Source organism: Hyperoodon ampullatus, assembly GCF_949752795.1.
Source record: "Hyperoodon ampullatus genome assembly, chromosome: 12".
In the NCBI taxonomy this organism is placed as follows: domain Eukaryota; kingdom Metazoa; phylum Chordata; class Mammalia; order Artiodactyla; family Ziphiidae; genus Hyperoodon; species Hyperoodon ampullatus.
The window spans coordinates 54,996,096-55,018,986 of NC_136925.1; the positions used below are offsets into that span (position 1 = coordinate 54,996,096).

Below are 22,891 nucleotides of genomic sequence, written 5' to 3' on the forward strand. Positions count from 1 at the left end.
TGTATTTACAGCCGCTCCCCATCGCTCGCATTACCGCCTGAGCTCCACCTCCTGACAGATCAGTGGCGGCATTAGATTCTCATAGGAGCGCGAACCCTACTGTGAACTGTGCATGCGAGGGATCTAGGTTGCACGTTCCTTAAGAGAGTCTAATGCCTGATGATCTGAGATGGAGCTGAGGCAGTGATGCTAGCGCTAGGGAGCGGCTGCAAATACAGATTATCATTAGCAGAGAGGTTTGACTGCACAGAGATCATAATAAGTCAGTTGTTTGCAGACTCATAACAAAGCCCTAACAGTGAGTGGCAAGTGACAATGAAGCTGCATCTTATGGAGTAGACTGGACATAAGCAACACGCTTCGGGTGTCACTGTCTCCCATCACCCCCAGATGGGACCATCTAGTTGCAGGAAAACAAGCTCAGGGCTCCCACTGATTCTGCATTAGGATGAGTTATATAATTATTTCATTATATATTACAAGGTAATAATAATAGAAATAAAGTGCACAATAAATGTAATGTGCTTGAATCATTCCGAAACCATCCCCCCCTACCCTGGTCCATGGAAAAATTGTCTTCCACGAAACCAGTCCCTGGTGCCAAAAAGGTCGGGGACCGCTGAACTATATGATATATAAAACATACCTCAATAAAGTTATTAAAAAAAACCCAAACAACTAGGCAGCCAACACTTCTACATCCCTACTTTCCCCAATACATGCAAAAATATTGCACAAGCTCTACTTTGCCATGTATCTGGAGAAATGGCCTGGCCCCTTTGCGATCAGCAGCTCTCTGGTTATTAAAACTCCAGAACAAGTAGGAACCAAGTAGGGAAGGAGATAGATAATTAATTGTGCAATGAGTCAAGAGATATACTCTTTCCTTATCCAGGGCATCATGGGTAGAAGCATAGACAGAAAAGCCTTGAGGGCAACTATATTGGGGTTTATTGTTTTTCTTATATTAAAGTAGGCAAAGAACAACTACAAGCTGCTTCAAATGTTTCTAAGATTCAAATTTTCCTCATAGTCAGTGTGCCTGAGTGCTGCAGCAGTAGACTTTCCTATGTTCTTTCAGAATAGGCCAAAAAGATGAATGTCTACTAGCCAACAGAAATTGGGTTGGAGTCGTGCATATCAAGTTGCACCACAGCTTTGGATTTGAGAGCCGGCACCAAGGGGGACTAAGAAAAAGTTACACAGTGAGTGTCTTGAGCCAAGATTGAATTTAAAAAGAAAATCTGACGTTCAATGATAACAGTTTCTAAAAAGAAACAAAAATTAGAAAAAGAGACAGAAGTGCATTGGACAAAAACACTTCAATAGGGAAAGGATAGTCTTTTCCACAAATGGTGCTAGGGCAACTGGAACTCCACATGCAAAAAGATGAATTTAGAAACCTAACTCACACCATACACATAAGTTAATTCAAAATTGATCGTAGACCTGAGTGTAATTTCTAAAACTAGGAAACTCTTAGGAAAAAAAAAAAACAATAGAATGATTTTCCTGTGGGTTAGGTGAAGATGTCTTAGATGTGACACCAAAAGCACAAGTAATAAAAGAAAAAACATTTATAAATCGGACTTCATCAAAATTTAAAACTTTTGTTGCATTTTAAAAAGCACCATTAAAAAAGTGAAGACAATCCACAGAAGAAAACATTGCAAATCATACATCTGATAAAAGGCTTGTATCCAGAATATATAAAGAGCTTAAATTCGAACTCAAGAATATGTAGACTAACAATCCAATTCAAAATAAACAGAAAACTGAATAGACATTGCACAAAAGATATATGAATGGAAAATAAGCACATGAAAAGATGTTCAGCATCATTGGGGAAACACAAATTTAAACCACAAAGGTATCCCGCTCAACATTCAATAAAATAGCTATAATAAAAAAGGTAGGTAATAAGTGTTGACAAGGATGTTGATAAATTGGAACCCTCCTCCATTGCTGGTGAGAATGTAAAGTGGTTGGTACAGCCACTTTGAAAAGAAGTTTGGCAGTTTCTTTAAAAAGTTAAACATAAATACATCGTATGACCCATAAATTCTACTCTTAGATATCTATTTAAAGATATTGAAACACAGGTCCACACAAAAACTTATATGTGAAGGCTCATAGCAGCATTATTAATAAAAATGGAAAAAAATCCAATGTCCATCAACTAATGAATGGGTAAACAATGTGATGTGTATATATATATATATATATATATATATATATATATATATATACATACACCTACACACACAATTGAGTATTATTTGGAAATAAAAAGGAATGAAGTATTGATACATGCTACAACAAGAATCAAGCTCAAAAACATTAGGCTGGATGGACCTAGAGATTAGCATACTATGTGAAGTAAGTCAGAAAGACAAAGACAAATGCCATATGATATCACTTATATGTGGAATATAAAATATGACACAAATGAACTATTTAAGAAACAGAAACAGACTTAGGGTTACCAAAGAGAAAAGGGGTGGGGGAGGGATAAATTAGGAGTTTGGGATTAGCAGATACAAACTACTATAGATAAACAACAAGGTCTTACTGTATTGTACAGGGAACTATATTCAATATCCTGTAATAAACCAGAATGGAAAAGAATATGTATATATATATGTATAACTGAATCACTTTGCTGTACAGCAGAAACTAACACATTGTAAATAAACTATACTTTAATAAAAAATAAAACAAAACAAATCAAAACATTAGGCTAAGTGAAAGGAGCCAGATGCAAAAGGCCACATATGGTATGATTACAATTATATGAAATATTCAGAAAATACAAAGCTATAGATGTAGAAAACATATTAGTGCTCGACTGAGGTCAGGGGTGAGAAGAGAAGGTGACTGCAAATGGCCATTAGGAATCTCTGTGCAGTGATAGAAATGTTCAAAAACTGATTATGGAGATGGTTGCACAATTCTGCACATTTACGAAAAAACATTAAATTGTACACTTAAAACAAGCGAATTTATGATATGTAAATTATATCTTAATAAAGCTGTTAAAATAAAATGTATTGGGTCAATTTTAAACAACTATTCAGGGAATTCCCTGGCGGTCCAGTGGTTAAGACTCAGTGTTTTCACTGCTGTGGGCCTGGATTCCATCCCTGGTGGGGAACTAAGATCCTGGAAGCCACGCGGCACGGCCAAAAATAAAGAAAGAAAGAAAAGAAAAGAAAAAGTTCAGATAAAAAGAAAGGAAAAAAACAAAAAAAGGTCTGAATATTATTTTGAAATAATTTTCAAAGTACAGAAAGCAGCTTTGAAAACTGCTTAATATGATAATAAATTCTTAATAATCTTACTCTTAATAAGATAATAAACATGGCCTCTATGAACTAAAAATAGAACGTCATAGAAGAGATTAATCTCTGAAATAGGGAGCTGTTGGGAATAAGAAAATTCACAAAGGATGCTAAAATTCAATGCAAAAATTAAATTTTGCACTGGAATCTTTAAAGAGCATGACGGACACAGCAATTAACTCAGTGATATTAAGAACAAACTTGAGAAATCGTCCAACACAGGTGAAAAGGATAAAAAAGGTGAAAGGATGAGAAAAATATGTATAAGAAGTACAAAGTGAAGAAAATCCTAGGGAAAAAATAGAGCATATGTGATTATCAAGCCTAGACTACAAGAAAGTTCCTCTGAGATAATTAATAAATAGATGTTAATTTTCCAATTAAAGGGTCTATACATTTTGGGTATATTACAAAGACCATCACCTAGATATGCCCTGGCAGTGTTTTTAAACTGTTATTCTCCTTCAGCTATCCAGATTCATTCTTGCCCCTTCTCTGCCCTGCTCTGTACTTTGAGAAGTTGACCTTTGCAGACTGTTTTACCCAGGCTCCCTCCCCTATCAATACCTTCTATTTGGGTTTGGCCAATTGAAGGCACTGGCAGAAATGCTGAGGGATAGAGGGTAGGAAGAGAGAGAGTTCAGGGGGATTCCCCTTGCTCCCTCACTTTTTTTAACACCACATCTTAGTAGTAGCTAAGACCCCTCCAGATGACAGCTCCCACTAGGTGGATCCTCTCCAGAGTTCCAGCTTTTACTGGCCCCTGTAACACTATTTCCTCAGCAATGTCCTCATCTCTAGAGGTATTGATGGCTTCCAAGTGTTGTTGCTAGTCTTCTCTGAATGCCTCACCAGCTCAAATTAAGACTTTGTTCCCTTAATCCTACCTGCACCACTGTGAGTAATCCTATTCATTTGAGCCATCTAGGGTGAATTTTACTTCCTACTGAAGGACACTGATTTATACAAAGGGTAAAGAAAAATATCTATAAACATGCAGAGAGAAAATAATTTGATATACAAAGGACTCAAAGTCAGACCAATCACACGCTTCTCCACTGCAAAACAAATGCCAGAAGCTAATGGAAAAAAATATATAATATGAGAAGAAAAAATTTTGACTCAAAAATTTCATTCTGCGTTCCTATGTGAAGTCAACCAAATGCTAACCGGTTGTATTAAAGCTGTTTGCTATGTATTAAAAAAAAAACAACAAAAAACCCTCAAAGTTAACACTAGTAGAATTAAAAATATCTTTAAAATATCTTTAAAACTTTTTAAAAATTTATCTTCTGAATCACTGTAGAACATAATTATTCTAATTTAGCCTTATGTCTAAGTAAATGAATTTGATAATTGCATTTTATCCTTGAAGGACAATACTTTCCATATAACAGATCCTCCTAAATACAAACAGATGGCTACCGTTTCATAAAATTCTACAAAAACCCTTTCTTCCATGTGCAAGGAGGCAGTGGATATAATCAGATACCAACATATTAGTTACTCATTATGCACTTGAATGCAATAATCAGTTGGGCTGTCTAATTATTTCTACTATTACTCAAGGCTCTTGGCCAATGTAAGAATGTTTACTTTGTGAATGAAAGAAAAAATAATGTACTTAATTTTATTTACCACTTTGATTGATTGGCTAGACAAATTAGAAATAACTGAGCTAGCCAGAAGATGAATATAGAACACTTTGAATTTTTAATTTTAAGCGCTTCTGAGTTGTCACGCTGAATATAGATGGCTCCATTAAGTAAAATATATAAGTATAAAATGGAAAATGTCAGGAGAGCAGCTAAATGACATCTTTAAATGTCATCTTCAAATGTCATTTATCATCTGGATAAACATCACTTTAACTGACCCTGAAATGTAAAAATGGAATCAGAACAGACATCAAATAAGTGACTGTATTTCCATTAAAATGCAATCAAGTATAAAACATTCAATATATGACTGAATTTTAAATTTGGAAAATACTTCCTAATATACATTGAAATTGCTTGTTATATTTACTCAAATGTAACACAAGTATTGGAAAACAGAGAAACCAAGTAAATTCTAATTTTAGGAGCTAAAGCTGGGCTCTTCTGACAGCAATCATGTCTTCTGAAACACTGCTTCTCTTGCCTGTGCATTTATTGATAGTTTTTGTACGTATAATGGTGTGTATGTGTGAATTAAATGAAATATGGTTCTTAAATGCAGACAGCACAGAATTTAGCTGTGGAGTCAACAAAAGCTACGAAACAATCTAAAGTATCTTGTGCTTGAATACAAGAGCCCTCTCCTCTGTGCTAAGATGTTTCTTTTTAAGAAGAATGTTTATAGGGCAGCAAAGGTAGGAGAGAAACATTTATCCCGACAAATTAGTGCTGTTAGCCCCTTTGATGGATGCAGGGGCAGACAGTGCAGCCTCGTTGTAAGCACGTCCCCAAAACCACTGCAAATGTGAGCTAATGGATGGTGAAGCAGCAAGGACTAAGGACATGCCCCATGCCTCATATCTCAGGACAGACAGAAGTTAGAATGGTTCCATAGTAAAGCTAGATGTAAGGGGGAACTTCAGAAAGTAGCAGACATTCGTGGGAAAAGAGAAAGCAAAAGTGTTTCAAAGGCCTGTATAAAAGAACAAGCGCCCTAGACAGATCTAAAGTTTCAACCTCATGGACTTAAAATTTCTTTCTAGGAGTTGTCTTAATCAGCTAATCTAGAGCTATGTGATAATAATAATATTATTATCACATATTATATTATTATACTAACAACAACAAAATCGGATGTCTATATCATACCTTACAGTTTTTCAAGCACTTTCACCCATGTTACCTCCTGTTATCCTTGTGAATAGACTGGATAGGGAAAATATTTATTTTCCTTTAAGAGGTGATTAAATTGAGAATCAACCATTAAATAACCTATCTGAAGTAACACAGGTATTAAATCTGTAAAAAGAAGAGCCAGGAGCAACAGACCTGAAAACATTTTTATAGCTTTATGTTCTCAGTTGTTTTTGGTTTTTTTTCCTCCAAAGATTCCCTTTTTGTGAGATAAAATAGATTTTTCCTATAGACACACCTTGGAAGTATTCTCTCAAAGCCTGCCCAGAGCAATCCTTAAATGTGTGCTACAGGTGCAGAACTTAAAAGATTCTAGGAGTACTGAGGTCTCTACCGAGGGCAGGTCATGTGTGGGTCAGGAAGAAGACAGAAGGGGCAGCCTGAGTCCCTGCAGTGAGGCCAAGGTGGCTAGTGGAGACCATGGGCTTGGAGGCAGATGGACTAGTGTGGACCTGGCCTGCTTTCTGAGCATTGAGTGTTCAGCTCTAAAATGAAACTATTAACAACACAATGATACATAAAGTGACTGGCTTATAATTAGTACTCAACACTGGTAGCTATTGAACTGCAGCCCTGGGGTAATTTTCCACATCTCCCCAGCCAAATTAACTGCTGAATTGACTGTCCCAAACATTGAAAATTTAAAGCAAATTTAGATAGTTTTGGGGAGTGAAAGGATCTGCAGCCTTCTCCCATTCTCTAAACATGCACACTTTCTCACCAAAGAACACAGAAGTTAAACTGCAGAACTGATACGCAGGATATCAGAGCTGCCCTCTTGTTTTTGAACTCCCGTCCTCATTCCCCCTCCCAAGAAGCCTATGAGATCTTGTTTCGGGGAAGAGTTGCTGCTTCTGGAGAATAACTGGGGTTTGCAAGAAGCAAGGTAGAAGCGTGGAAATTTCTAGGAGGCAGCAAAATCTCAAGAGACCTCTAATTCTGGAAGTGGGGTGAGGCTGGAGTTAGTCATCTGCTTCCTTCTCATCTTATTTGTACAGCCTCAGCACCATGGAAAGAGCCCTGATTCTGAGTCACATTTTTTGTTGTCTCTGCAAAATAGGGCCTGAAACACCTCTCCTAATTTCCATTCGCTCTCTCATTCAAAATTATTTATTGTCAAATTTTGTCAACAACTTCCAGTTGTTGTGGATACAATGATGAATAAGACAGACTTAGTCCTTAACCTCAGGGAATTTACACTCTAGTGCAGGAAAAAGTTCTAGACAAATTAAATATGAAATAGAAGTTGTTATAATATTACAGAATGTATGGTCTAACTGACTACAAGCCAGGCACTGAACTGGATGCTGAAGGTGCCACAGTGATCAAAATAGGTAGGGCCCTGTCTTCACAGTGTTCACCACCCTGAGACAATGAACATCAAAGTATTCAGTACTCAGTATTCAGTATTCAGCAAATACTTTGCTGTCAAATACAACCTCTACAAGGTTGTCTTTTCTATCAGAAAGTAATTAACTTTCTGATAGGAAAGACTACTACTCTCATGGCGACATTAACTGTTATTCCCTTATACACATTATACACATACTCAGTAAATGTTTGTTTAAAAATATTTGCTAAATTAAAGTCAGATCAAAGTCTTGGGATTTTAGCCTCATGGAAAAGGCCGAGACAGAGAGTAGATGCTATTTTCTGCCACTGCTAGAGGCAGGGCCGTTCTCAGGAGGCCAAGGGTAGCCATGGGTAGAGGGCAGTGGTAGAGAACAGTGTTGACAATTACTGCCCCAAAGCCTAAAAGCACCACAGGGACAAGTTAGGTCACAACTACACCCCTGAGTAAGGAAGGGACTAGGTTGTTTAATGGGGGCTGGCTCTACATGAGGTTTTTGTCTGTCACACACACAACAAAGGCCAAAGGACCTCGAAAAGATTCTTATTATGCTCTTGGAAACAAAGACTTTCACCTTCAAAAAACATCGGAGAAGTCTCATATTATTTTAATAATAGCTAAAGACAAATGTTTGGATGTTTAACTGATGACCAGCACTCATTAACTTGTGCCACACACCATAGGGTGAGAACCTGGCAGCCTTCCGGGGGCAGATTTCACTGCAGAGAATTATACGTTTAAAGAACTCACCTCAGAGACTTTCCGCACAACTTAGAATGTCTAGGTACCATCATTCAATACTCTGGTTTATTTCTTATTGGAAAAGATGGTGAATTCTTTGGTCATCATGATGTCTTATTGGCCTCCTGGGTTGGAGAACTAAGACTACATAAAAAGTGGGGCTCAGATTATTCAGAAAGCTTCACTTATTCTCAGCCCTGCACATCGGGTCTTCAGTTCTGATTTCTACACTAAACGAGGTCCTTGAATGCTGAATAGTAGCAACAACCAGAGAGAGTGCTGTAGGTCTTGGTCTCTGTGGTTGAAAACCCTTCAGCAGAGCCCTCAGTGAGTGCAAACTCTCAGTTTAATGCAACATTCTGATATCTGTGTGTGTGTGTGTGTGTGTGTGTGTGTGTGTGTGTGTGTATACACTGCCCAGTGTATATATTCTGCCCAGTGTATATATTCCACTGCAGTGGAAGCGCAGAGTCTTAACCACTGGACCACCAGGGAAATCCCCTGATATCTGTATATTTGTAGCCTCCATGGTATCCATATGGCCACATTCTAGCAGATAATAAATTACTGTTCAATAAATACCTGTTGATTGAATATACAAAAAATTACAGTAATAAAATAATAGTAGTGATATGAAGTGGCATCCTGACTATGAATAGAACTTTCAGGAAGCACAGAGATGGATAACTGATAATGTCGAAAATGACATTTTCATAGAGACCTTTGAGAGCATTCAGTTTAATTTCTGCATTTATGGATAAAGAAACTGAGACCCAAAAATTTCACATTATTTGCTCAACATAACAGGGAATGAGAGGTGAGACTTCAAAGCCAGTTTCTAGACTCCATGACATATGTGATTTTTAATAAGTCACCCTCAAATTCACAGCTAATGACAAAGTGTCTTCACTTTATTTTCTACAAAATTTAAATTCCTAATTTATTAAGTGTATAGGTGAGAACTGACAATTTTTACAAAGGCTCATCTATCCATTGGTTGCTATCCATCATCACATAAAGTCTGTTTATAATTGTCACATTCTGCTGTACTATAATTGATTTTCTTCATGGTTATTCTGGAGACCTCTCATGAAACCTGGTGTTACCTCCATATTAGGTCACAGCTAGGTAAGAATTTCATTCAATATTTCTCTCCCTGACTTGACTGCTACTAAACTTAGATTAACAGTGTACATCCCCTGGACTAAGTTTTCCTTCATGTTCCCAGAATTCTTCTGTGACCAAAGTTTTAAACCCTTATTTCAATGGTTATGATTTACCAAGAACCATTTCAAACCCCTTTTTAAAGCAGGTTGGATAGAGAAGTCAGAGAAGTAAACCACTCTTCAATAACTACGTGGTAACATGCTTCCATGAAGATACCGAAACACAGGTCAGCTGCTCAGCTTTCAGGGGCAAATCACTCAAAGTTCGGCCTAAAGCCCCAGGTCCTCTGTTAAACTGGCAGAGTCCAGGGTGAGAGACTTAGCTCCCATGGATATGGTTTATCAGCAAGTGCAACAACCATTTCAAAATACATTTATCATTTATTAAACAAGTTCTATGAAGCCATGGGAACTGCATGTGTACTCAGTGGGAGGTGCTTAGTCCATTATTGTAAGAATACAGCATTTGTACAGTGCCTTACTGTTTCAAGAATATAAAGTTTGAAATTCCAGCCAAGAAAAGAACTGAAATCTGATCCATTGTACAGGGTGTGTAATGCTGATGTGTACTTTTATATAAAATAAAACCCAGAAATTTGAGGTTTATAATTAAAAAATCAATATTTTTCACAAGATAAGCCACCAACAGGGATTTTCTGATCTGTGTACTACTTCACTTTTACTGGGAACTCGGCATCAGGGTAAGAGAAAAGTGCCATTTACCCAAATGAGTCTTGGGAATCACTTCAAAGTGCATATAACTGCATATGTAATTTCGTTTTAAAAATCCAATAAGGTTTATAATTCTGAAATCAATATATCTTTAAAAATCTAACAATTGGTAACCTGGAAGACAAGCTTTTCTATGCTTACCTGGCACATTATTCTTTGCTTTTAATTTAGTTTCTTTTATTCCTGCCTATGTTATTCAACAAACTACTGCCTCTGAGAAGATGTGACTAAAGTCATAGTGTTTAATTGATGCATTTCAAAATATTTATGATAATTTCATCAAAAATATCAATGATTACTGTTCCATTTCTCAAATTATAAGTTAACTACCAGAACCAGGGGAAAATACTTGAATGCCAAAGAAATTCCCGATTTAAACTGTCTTTTGGGCTGCTTCTTTGCTGATTTATCACTCAGTATTTCTTTTTGCACTTTATAACTTAAACATGCCCTATCAAAACCAAGTATGGTTACAATCAGCTCTTTATTTTATATAAGAAAATAAGTAGGTAGTTGTAAACAGTCAGGACAAGCATTTGTTTATTAAAGTGTTCTGCCTGTACAGAGAGTCTGAGTAAACAGATATATTCTCTATGTACTCCATAAAAATTTTGTTTAAAAAAACAGAGGCGCTACTGTCGAAATTTATAGTACTAATTATTTTTGTGTTCTAGAATGAAAGTTCATTGTAATAGATAGGATATATTAACCAAGTGCACAGAAAATAGAAGTCCCAAGATAGATGGTGCTATTGCAGTAGGCCAGTTAATAGCCCCCTAGAGCAAAGGCCAATAAAAGCTAAGAAAATTATTTTCTTTTAAGAGTCTTGGGTTGGGGTGAGGGATGAGACAACACAAAGAGATTCTGAACTGAAAAAGATCTAACAAACAGTTCTCATCATCATCATCTCAGTTACTGTTACTCTTTTTTCCTTTTCCATCTTTAAAGATCCTCTGTTGGTTCATTCTTTTCTCAAATATCTGTCAGCAGTGCTTCTCCAAGTACCAGACTTTAAAGGTGACATGAGAAGACGCCTTCCTCCTGAAGAGCACAGGGCTTTCAAAGCTTTGAAAATAAAGGTTGTTCCCACAGCAGTAGGACTTCAGAAAGGGCAGTGATCCTCAATTAACTGTAGCAGAGACTCACCCCTCATAGAACCTCCTCCATACAGTATATAGCCTACTCTATATTCTCACTATGTGTGCATGAACCCATCCTGGCATTCAAAGAGCTAGTTGTAGTTTCCATAAAATAACATTTACAAAAACCTCTGTCTCACTGATTGTTTGTGAGGCTGAAAGACAGAAAAGCATTTTCCCCAGGTTACATAAAGGTAAAGGCATTTTTCTACTGCAAGAAAGCATAATGCCAGGAGTAATCAATGTTTTATAAGTGGGATGAGAATGCCACTAAGATTCTAAGGCAGCATCCTAAGAGATCCCTCTTGTTTACAGGTGGCAGAACATCAGCTGTTCAACACAAGCAATGAGTAGCAGTAGAGTCAACTAATTACCTCCATCCTGCCTCTACTCAACTCTTCTTTCCCCCAGTACCGACTCCCTACTCTCAGGGGGAGAAGATAAGCAGATGGCTGTGAGCAGGTGCACAGGACCTTGTGCAACCAGCCCTGAGAGCAATTGGTCAACACCCTTGAAGCCAGTTAAACTCTTAGAAAATGGTTTCCAAACTCCAGCAGATGACCTACTGTTCCCAGTTGTGCTGTTCTACATCTATATGACTCCATATAAGAAACTAAAATCTGCGAGTTGGAGGATTGCTTCTCTCTAGTATATTCTATTGGGCATTTTATGATTTTACTCCATAACTAGTGCATTTTCTTCAAAATGGAAAGCTTGGCCTGGTTCTGTTTTCTCCACTGGTAGAATGCCTCAAAGTGATAAAAGTTGTGTGGTTAACACTCACCAAAGAGTTGAATATGTTTTCATTTTACAAACAAGAAAGCAGATGATTAACTGAAGTTGTTGCAGTTAGATGGGGACAAGTCAGGCTTCAAACTCACAACCTCTACCACACAAAGTAAGCCAGTTATGATTGCAATTCCGTTTTTATATTTATTTTTTTGGAGGATAACAAAATCACCATTACAAAAATCTTAATTTCAATGAAACATTTCTGATTTCTAAGCTATTTTTAAACTACTTTTTGTTTCTGACACTTTTCTGAACACTATGAAGGTCAACCTCTAGTGAATGATTATGGAACTTTTCTGCCAGAATATATTTCATTTTCTCTTTATTGTACCATTTAGAATCCTTCAGATATTTAACTTCTGCTTTCTCTCCCTTCTTCTCTATTTCCATTTCTTTCCCCTATCACCACTCAGCTACTCAAACTGTGAATGCTATTTTACAGCCCATTTTAAAACTAAAAGGTCACTTTAAAAGCCAATGTCCTGCATACCTGCTCCTAAATTTTTTACACTTTTATTGTTGTAGTCTCTAATTAGGGATTGGAGTTTGGCTTTTATAAGTCCAAGGAGGATGAGAATTTCTTCTTTGGCATGAACATATACCCACACTGCCTAATGCAGCAAGAGTATCTTCCTAATTCAGAGTTAGGACCCTGATGCAGGAAACAGTTATAAGAAAAAGTGTGGAAAACAAATGGAAATGCATTTTTACAATGATTCTCCTGAGGACATCCCCAGATTCCAGTCATTTTTTTCTGGTAGCCAGATTATCTTGGCTTTTATTTTAAGATGGGAAAAGTCTCATCTCTCTGGCTAATGGACAGCCAGTCTACAGGAATTTCCCCCTTTTCTGGACACAGGATAAAAATCAGAAAGCTCTTATGCCATTCTTAAATCCAACTTTCCAGATATCCACTTGAAAAACATTGATATAATGCCAAATCACGAGGCATTTTTTTATCCCTTATAATCAGTGAAGTTTGTTTTGGCTTGAATATTTTTAATTGGATAAACAAAGAGTACGGAAGAAGGCAAGTGAGGTCTGAATATGGAATGGAGCCTTATGGAACTGACAATGAGCTTTCTTTTTGCTTGTCCATAAGAAGGTATTTAAGAGCTATTCTTATAGGTTGAATTGTGCCCCTGCCCCAATTTACATGTTGAAGTCCTAACACCAAGCAAGTACCTCAGAATGTGACCTTATTTGGAGATAGGGTCTTTACTGAGACAATCAAGCTACAATAAAGCCATTATAGCGGTCCTAATCTAATTTGGTGTCTTACAAGAAGGGGAAATTTGGTCATAGACAGCTATGGGGAGAATGTCATGTGAGTGTGAAGATGTATATATATAAGCCAAGGAGAGAGGCCTGGAATAGATCCTTCCTTCACAGCCCTCAGAAGGAACCAACCCTGCCAACACCTTGATTTTGGACTTTTAGCCCCCAGAACTGTGAGAAAATAAACTTCTATTGTTTAAGCCACTCAGTTTGTAGTACTTTCTTATGACAGCCCCACCAAATAACAGCTACCTACTTAATTTTTTCAAACTTTCAATTTTTCACAAACTTCAACTGTACATTATTATCGAAGAAACCTATCCTTATATGTATATTAATTTAATATTTGATCTCTCAACTTTAGAATAAAATCTATGCTGTTCTTTAATGGTAATGTCCTGGACTTCATGATAAAAGTCATGATAGCTGCAAGAGGTGTGGAGATTCACTGAAAATAACATTTTATAACTCAATACACTGAGGCAAGCAGAAGTTAAAGGACTTTTAAGTCACCCGATTAGTTACTGGTGAAGATAGTCCCACGGCTCCCAGTCGCCATGTTTTTCTGCTGTAGCACACAGCCACCCTTAGGTATTAGCTATCAGAACAATGATTTTTTTTGGCGGTACGCGGGCCTCTCACTGTTGTGGCCTCTCCCGTTGCGGAGCACAGGCTCCGGATGCGCAGGCTCAGCGGCCATGGCTCACGGGCCTAGCCGCTCCGCAGCATGTGGGATCTTCCTGGACTGGGGCACGAACCCGTGTCCCCTGCATCGGCAGGCAGACTCCCAACCACTGCACCACCAGGGAAGCCCCAGTACAATGATTTTGCCCTAATCTGTCATGTTAAAAATGTTTAAATTCAGGATAATGTAAGAATAAGTGGAAACTTAGATCACAGAACAGTTTACCCCACTGAAACAGTGTTCTACAAATTCCTGCCACACATTCTTAATTGACAACTGATATTTTCACTGTTACACGGTAGTTATATTTTTATACCATTTCGAGATAAACACAGCAGTGGAACGTGCCAATATCTCAGTTAGTCTATGGGAAGATTAGGATTTTCATTTACATTCTGCATATTTAAGCAGAGGAAGTATTCAGAGGACCACGTGTGTATTTGCTAATTCTCAATAATGGTTTTTAAAGTTGCACTGTACATTTTCAGGCAGTTTTCAAGGAAGAAGATTATTTTAATTCAAACTGTTACTTATCACAAAGCTATTTTTTTTAAACATCTTTATTGGAGTATAACTGCTCTACCATGGTGTGTTAGTTCTAATTATTTCTTGATACATCTTTCTGTTTCTTTTATTCTCATTATTTTCTTGGATACTGATTTTGTGCTTTGAGAAGATTCAGGGGAAACATGGTAGGAATCTTCTAATAGCTAATGTGGAAGAGAACTCTGACTCTTGTACCCGAAAGGGTAGGACTGAGATGAATTTATTAAAGTTACAAATAGATAGATTTCAACTCAAAACAAAGAAAACCTTAAACAGAGCTATGCTGTGATAAAATTGGCTGCTGGAGATGATCTTAAGGGCTAGTCACTGGTGAAGTTCTAAACATTAGACCATTTGGGGGCTTTGTTATAAGGAGGAATCAAGCAATGATTAGATTAGATTGAATGGCCTTTATGGTCTTTTTCATCCTAAAAGTCTATGCTTCTATGAACCCAGTAGTAATCTCACAGGATTAGCACTTCCCCTCAACTAACAGAAGGCTTATTCCTTCATACTCCTGATATCCTGTGTGTTTGGTATAGCTGTGTAATTTATTTAATTAACATCCATTTAGATATCACACGTGAAGCATCCGTCACAGCTCATATATGTCAAGTCAGAGGTAGGGTGGAGGCCAGAATTTCTTCTTTGCTACTTATTTATTAGTATGAAATCATGTATCTGTTACTATATTGGGTGAGAACAACAAACTGTCCTATAATCATAAAAAACTGAATTATTTTAACAGTCATATTAGTCTTTGGTACTCTCTATGAAGAGCTAAATATATATAGCACGCCAGGAGATAACTGATTACTAACCTCCTTCATTTTTTCCAGTTCATTCTGCAGAGCTTGCTTTGCTATCTCAACTTCTATAAGCTGCTGCCTCAGTTTCTCATTTTCATCTTCTGTTGTTGTTCGCTTTTCTTCCACATTTTCCAATTCATGGTGAAGTCTCACAGATACATCCTTTGCTACCTAAATTAAAGTGTTTTTAACAATAAAATGTAATTAAAGACAATACAATAAATGGGCTAAAGTTATATTAAAAGTACTAGAACCAATATGTATATAGTGTCTACCATATGCCAGGCATCATTCCAGATGCATTACATATAAGCCATTTCACTTACATAAACCATTTAACTCTCTCAACAATCCCATGAAATAGATCCTATTATTATTCCTGTTTTATAGGTGAGGAAAACTGAGTCTCATGGAGGTAAAGTAATATGTTCAAGGTGACACAGCTAACAAGTGGCCAGGTAGTCTGGCTCTCCACTCTGTTCCCTTAATGTCTACATGACATCATGGTTATAAATGTTCAATTGTGTTTTATCATGTGTAGAGATTTCACAAATCTCTAATTCCACAACAAAACTATGAGGTAGATGCCTCCATTATCACTTATTTTAAAGATTAGAAAATAAAATATTCCCAGGTAGGGTCTGGGGCTTGAATTTTGATCCTATCGTTCCAGGTGCTTAGTTTTAAGAAATATTTTAGTCTTTGAGACTTTTGTTTGTTTGTTTAAATTAGTGTGTGCATTTTGCCTCCTGTTTTAAGATTACCTCAGAAATTTTAGGGTTTGGAAGAAAAGTGGGGCAGCCTGGTGCTGTAGCTCAGGACACAGGCTGTGGTTTTGGACTGGGTGGGGAGCCAGCCTGACCAACTACTAGCCAAGTTCCAGGGCTAGGGGCTGGGCACTTAACTTCCGTAAAAGGTTAATCGTGGGCACCTGTAAAATGATGCTATTCGTAATCCCTTCCTTACAGGTTTTTTTCCTTGAGAACTAAATGAAATAATAATATGAGTAACAATGGTTGCCACAGTGCCTGGTGCCTAGTCAACACTCGACAAATGTCAGAAATGATACAACGGCTTTCATAAAATGTTTTCCCATGGCTTTCTTTAAAAAAAAAACCAAGATAATTACACTCGGCTTTTGAATCTTCATGAAATTAATACAATTAAAATTATATTTCGTTTGCTGTCCCAGACCATGAAGATAACATCTGATTTGCGTTGTCAGTGAATCTGCCTACAGTGAAACCGAAGGAACAGACCACACCTATCTAGAAAAGGCACTTCAAAGTTGAAATTTCTCCACTGGGGGAGACTCTGAAGAAGCAATCTCACTAAGAACATGGTTCTTTCATTTAGCGCACTCACCCTTTACTTTTCCAAAAGGGACCACAAGCTGGACAGTTTTCCTTTCTGGGAGTTATCTAAGTGGTAATCACAGAAAGGAAGGAGTTCTGGAAGAAGGCGTTGGGGACGGGGGCGGCTTTCAGAGAGAAATCTTAACTCTAATATCTTCCCAGTGCTGTTCCTATTCTGGGCTTCAACTCCACTAAAGGAGTCTTCACCGCGCTGCGCCAGAGGGCCTGACTCCATCTGGCCTGCGCTTGGAGGACAGTCTCTGGAAGTCAGATCAAGGCCTGAGCTCTGCCACGCCGTTTCCGCCGCGGAAGGAGGCGCCCTCCTCCCACCACCTCTGTAATCGTCACCGTGGCTCCCAGAAGAGCCCGAAGAGCACGCTCTCTGCAAGACCCTCCCCCCACACAGGACTCTTCAGACCCACCTGTCCGTTCTTCCTCTTCCCTTTCCGGGACCTTGACATTCTGTGATTGGCGCTGCGAAACTCCGTGTCCCTAGAGCTCTTTGCCAAACACCACTGAAGGCCTTTCAACGCAAAGCGCCCTTGACCGGAGTCCCCACCCACCGCCCCTGCCGCGCGCCCCCCGGGCCCCGGCGCCGCAGACCTTGAGGTCCTGCTCCAGGCTGCGCAACAGCTCCCCGTCGATTTCCCCGGTCTGCGCGTAGCGGAGCCTTTTGCGCTCGGCTTTGCGGAGGCGGTACTGCAGGATCCGGCAGTTTTTGTTGGCTCTCTCCAACTCGTGGCGCATTTCCTGCAGTTGACAGGCATCCTCCTCGAAGAAAGTGTCCCTCATCTCGTCCATCTCGGTCCTCAGTTCATCGATCTCGTTCTGAGGCGGTGACAGGCCGCGGGTCAAAATTAGCTTCGCCTCCCACCCCTCGGACATACACCGTCTACACCCCATCCCAGCTCCAAATTCTCAGCTTTACTGCTCCCTCTCCATGAGACAGGAATGACCCGGAGCTGAATGAACGAGAAGAAACTAGGAAAAAACGGGCCTTCTTTAGGCCTTCCCTCGCTCTCCTACTCCAGCTCTGTCCGTGAAAAAGTGAGCCAAACCATAATAATCGGAGAAACGAAGGCCCAGATTTGGATCTCAATAAAAACCTAACGCTGCTGATCGCAAGCCCTTTTAGATCCGGAAAGGGCCTAGGGACCCCCTCCCCTCATTTCCTGTTCCCCTCCCTCTTGAAGGCTCCCTAACAGGTTAGCAGCCTCTCACTCCCGCCGGGACACGCCCTAATGCTCCGAGGTCCACACCTCCCCTCCTCAAACCCGTCCCCCCGACCCTCCTCACCTTGAGAGTCTCGTTTTCCTCCCGCAGCTTCTCCATCTCCTCCTGCATTTCCTCCTGCTCCTGGAGCTGCTGCGGGTGCGGCTGCGACGAAGGGGGCGCCGCTGCCTGCATGCCGCCGCCGCCGCCGCTCGCGCTGCCCTCTGCGCCCTGTTGGGGGCCCTCTGCTGCCGCCGCCATTGGGGAGGTGGGAGGGAGTGCGAGGGGCTCACAAATGGCAGGGGCGCCAGCGACCGGAGAGCTGCGGTTGCTGCCGCCGCCGCCGTTCTTAGAGTGCATCTGAGCCGCGGCCGCCGCCGCCGCCGCCGCCGCCGCCGCCGCCCGCTCTTTCTTGAGATGGAACTGGATGAGCTCAGACTGCAGACATCCTTCCTTCCAGTAGCTCCCTCCGCCACCGCTGCCAGGCCCCACAACGCCAATCCCGGAGTTTCTGCTGCCGGAGCCTGGGGTTTTGCCCGCAGAGGAGGTGGATGGCGAGGGGGAGGCCCCCTCCGCGCCGCTGCCGCCCCTCGGCTGAGCGCGTACGCTTTTCCCTCGCCAGCCCCTGGGCGGCGGCGGCGGCGGCTGCGGAGAGCCCCCCTCCCTTTCCCCAGAGCCGCTGCCGGCTCCTCCTCCTTCCCCACCCCCTCCTCCTCCTTCTCCGAGCGGAGGGGGTTCCCCGAGTTTAGAGGACGCGGGCTCTAGCTCCCGGGGCGGCTCCTCCGACGCGCCAGGCCTCCTGACACCCACCGGGGCCAGGGTCGCCACAGGGGCCGCTTCAGCACCAGCCAAGGACTGGACAGCTCCCGGCGCGGCCCCCTTGGGCGCCAGGGGCGCGGCCTTCTCCGCCCCTCCTCCGCTTCCTCGGGCGCTGGCCGGGGGCGCCGTGCGGCTCCCGGTCTTGTTGCCCTGCTGCTGCTGCAGCTGCTGCTGTCGAATAGAATTGAGTTTAGTGCCAGCCCCTACCGGGGACCGGGTGGCCGCGGTGGTCTGTCGGACCGAATTGTCCCTCGGTCTAGCGGGTGACTGAGCACGCTGCTGCTTTCTGCTGCTGCCCTCCGGGTGCAAGCGAGCCTCAGTGGCAGCTGTGGCGGCAGAAGCTGCGGCTGTGGCAGGGGCAGCGCCCCCCGTCGGTGGCTGACTCATTGCGGTCTAGGAAGAATCTATCAGAGGCGATTTACAACAGTCTATCACCAGATCACTCTCTTCCCTCCTCACTGCCAGCAACCTTCCTTTCTAATCTGGGACAGAAACAAAAGAAGGAAAGCACACAGCGTGTCTGCATTGTTACAGAGCAAAGAGTGATTTTCCGTAACAAGAGAAGCCCTAGAAAATGAGATTTGGACGGCGCTTAATAGAAGACTAGACTTTAGAACTAGGATGTAGAATCGTCACTTCTCATTTTGCCCACGGAGGCGCTATCTCCATCTCACGCCACCTCAGTAAAATGAAGATCTGAAAGCTGCTGAACCTCCCATTCTCACGGTAGCAGGTTATGGCAAGGATGGAGTCAGAAAGGAATTGATGGGAAGGGAGTTTTTTGTTTGTTTGTTTGTTTGTTTAAGAAGATAAGGTCAAGAAGCTTCAGAAGGAAAAGAAGTCCAAATGCTAGGACTGTCAATACGCTGATTTTTCAGCTTTGGTTTCCTCACTATCAAATCTGCGTTTCAAAGCCTAATTTCATGGAGAAAGTTTTAATTGATATTCCCAAGTGTCAATTAGATGAAAAGGGTTATGAAAGTGTTTTCCTTAGAGAACACTTGTTATGGATAAATGATACTTTTCTCAAACAGCTCTAGCCCTTAATGTTGCACTTTGTGAGAGAAATACACCCAATTTCCTTTAGACTAGAACTAAAAGAAAATATAAATGAATGACTTTAAGCCAACTTCAGTTTCAAGAAAATATGGCATTAAAAATCATCTATGTGGTTTAGTCATTAGCAGCGCTGAAGGGATTTTTCTTTTTCTTTTATTTATTTTTTAGTTTTGAGAAATAAATTAAAAATCATTTGGAAATATTTATTGGTGGCTCTGCACAATTTCTTAAATTACAGGTGATAATTTTTTCTACACTTATCTAAATTTCATTGTTCTTGTGAATTGCTTTAGTTTTAAGTGTAATTGCTAAACAGAAAGTATTTTCATTAAGCACCTTCTCAGATGGTACATAACAGGCAAAGGTGTACTTTTAAAGTGCCCAGTCCTTTCCATGAAGCCAAATTCTAAGACACACCCTGCACCCAAGAAGGCTGGCACATCCTCACTCACGGTGGTTAAGATCAACTTCTGTTTTGTATTTTTTCCAAAATAAATCCATCACTGGCTTTTAAAATCTGGAAAATAGCAACTCAAAACCCATTGCCTCCTGGTTTTTTCTCCCTAGTGATCCAGCTGCTTAGTCAGCTAGTCAGTTAGGTGCCTTTTCCTTAGAAATATAATTTCTCTCTAAAGGGCATGACTGAAAAGGGCATGACTAGGCAGAAAGTTCTGCTTAAAAAAAAATCCTATTGGGGAGGAGATACTTGCTAAGTTACTTTACTAGCATTAGTCCTGTTATTGTCTAAGTATCATAGCTTAGTCAATGTGTAGTAATCCCTCATTTTATAAAGAAATATTACTGGAAGACTCCTCCACCTCCCTTTCTCTTTCTGGTATCTCCCTCCAACTCAATTTGGAAAATAATAGTGAACAAAGAAGACATGGGGAGGGGGAGGGAAGAGTCATCCATCAACTTATTTTCTACATGTTCTCCCAGAGCAACATGCTCCTAGAATATCTGGTCTAGTTCACTGGCAGGTCACACTAACCGGGATCACCCCAATAAGTTATATTGCCAATGCAAACTTATTTTTGTTTTGAATTAGGCAGAACCACTCTGAAGCTGAGAGCCACCAGAGAACGCTTAATTCACCCCCCATACAGTTCTACCGCAGGAGAAAGCTCGAGTTCCAGGAACTCGGCTCCCACAATCAAAGGTACCTGGCTGCTGTCACGTGGTTCTCACAAAGTACCAGGATGCTGTGTCTCTTTGAGGCTTCTCCTATGAAATTCGCCAACCCAGCAACCCCAGCACGGCCTAAACCAACAATTTTAATCTCAAGTTTTATCTGCCCATTCACCCTCCCCATCCCTTTAGAAAATCCAGAACTGCTCACTTCTTGGCAGAGGCGATGTTTTGAAGCTGGAGCAAATCAACAGCGCTTTCCTTCTGATCTTCCGGGGACCTCAGGGTTCTTACTGTGTCTTTTCGGAGACGAGGAGAGTTTAACTTCTTAGTTTTATATATGCGACTATCTGGCTGAGCACTTTTGACTTTGGACCGGTTCGCCCCAGCTCCACACCCGCTCTGTTTCTCCAAACAATGGCGTTAACGTGGAAGCTCAGCGGCCGGAAGAGCGGATTACTCCTTGGCGGCCCGCGGCTGGGCTGGAGTTGCGGCTCTGAGCAGGCGAACACGCAAGGTACCAAGCCGTGCCAGACGCTCCCCGGGAAGTGCACTGATATTCGTGAGCTGGCCTCACCGGACTGGGCAGGGGAGGGGGCGGGATTGCAAGGGAGGACTGCGTAGAAGTAACCAAAGAGAGGCTACTTTCAAAAGGGAAGAGAAGAAGGAGGAGTGCGGAGACGGAGGGGCGGGCGGCAAGAAGACAAAAAGGCCAGAGCCACGCCCGCGATGGAAGACCGGTAGCCAGGCTCACAGTCCTCGCTGCACTCGCATACCCCTTACTCGGCGGAAGATTCCCAAACCGCTCGAAATCGGATGCACTGGCTTTCCTCAAAGCTTTGTCCTGGACCGCGTCAATCGCCGTCAATTATTTACTTGAGCTTTTCGCAGGGAGGCGGATTCCAACAGCCTTCCGGGCTTGACTGACGTCTCCTGATGCAGTGGCAAGGCGCTGGCGGGCGCCTGCTGCGGGTTCTCTTTGTTCGCTCTCTTTAATTCTCAGTCGAGCTCTCCACGCGGTGCGCCTTCCCCACCCCCAGCCCGGGCGGAGTCTTCAGACGTCCTTTCCACGGGTAGATAAATGGTTGCCAGACTAACGGTCCCACAGACAAAGGGTTCTTGTCATGCCACGACTAGTTTAGTACAAACCGAATAAATACCGGTTTACAGCGATCCTTTACAGTTGGGTTTGCCTTCGGTACATTTTCTTCTCTCCTTTATTAAGTTCCAGTTTCCACTGTGAATACAAGGAACAATTACTAGGATCCATAATCTTTATAGTAGTGCATGCGGGTAACAGGAATCATCTAATGTATTTATTATAAGATAGGCATTTAAAGGAAATTCAGGGGAAAAAGGGAATTCAGAATATGTGCCTTTACGATGTACGAGAATCCATACTGCTTCACAGTAATAGTATTTTTAAATGACCGGAAAATTCTCTTTTCCCTTCTAGTTTTGTTTATTTTTATTTTTTGGTGGTGATGGGAGGGGGAGTGGTGTGGAGGGAAGTATGAAGCTCTCCTCCTTTAAGGATTCCTTGGTGAACTTGAAGATAAGAATGAAAATAAACACTGTTTTAGAAAGGGTATTTTATTTATTTTAAATTTCTCATACATTAATATTGTGGTTTTGTATGTAAAATGAGGTCAGTATCTTGAATAATTTTTTATATTAATATGAATTTTAGTGTAACAGATTTTATTTTCCAAGTGTAATATCTTGCATTAAAAAGGAAATAACACAATTTAGGAGTGTTTTGCATACAAACAATATCATTACAGCAAAATAAAAAGATGTTCAAGCCCTGGTGATTAGTATCTCCAGCAATATATATGACAAATATAGCAGCAGGACAAAATCATTCAAGTACTAATCTGCTCCCA

The 22,891-nt window shown here is 40.9% G+C and overlaps 1 protein-coding gene across 1 annotated transcript in view; it reads right to left on the reverse strand.

The window, feature by feature from the left end:
- The window catches only part of MTCL3 (MTCL family member 3), a gene marked incomplete at both ends in the record, with an annotated part of 39,067 nt that extends 19,862 nt beyond the window's left edge, over positions 1–19,205 (reverse strand). Inside the window, 3 exons of the mRNA XM_079716789.1 lie at positions 15,445–15,603; positions 17,391–17,615; positions 18,084–19,205. Of these exons, the coding sequence (XP_079572915.1) occupies positions 15,445–15,603; positions 17,391–17,615; positions 18,084–19,205 (1,506 nt within the window). The remainder of the gene's footprint in view (positions 1–15,444; positions 15,604–17,390; positions 17,616–18,083) is intronic.
- Between the last annotated feature and the right edge of the window lie 3,686 nt (positions 19,206–22,891).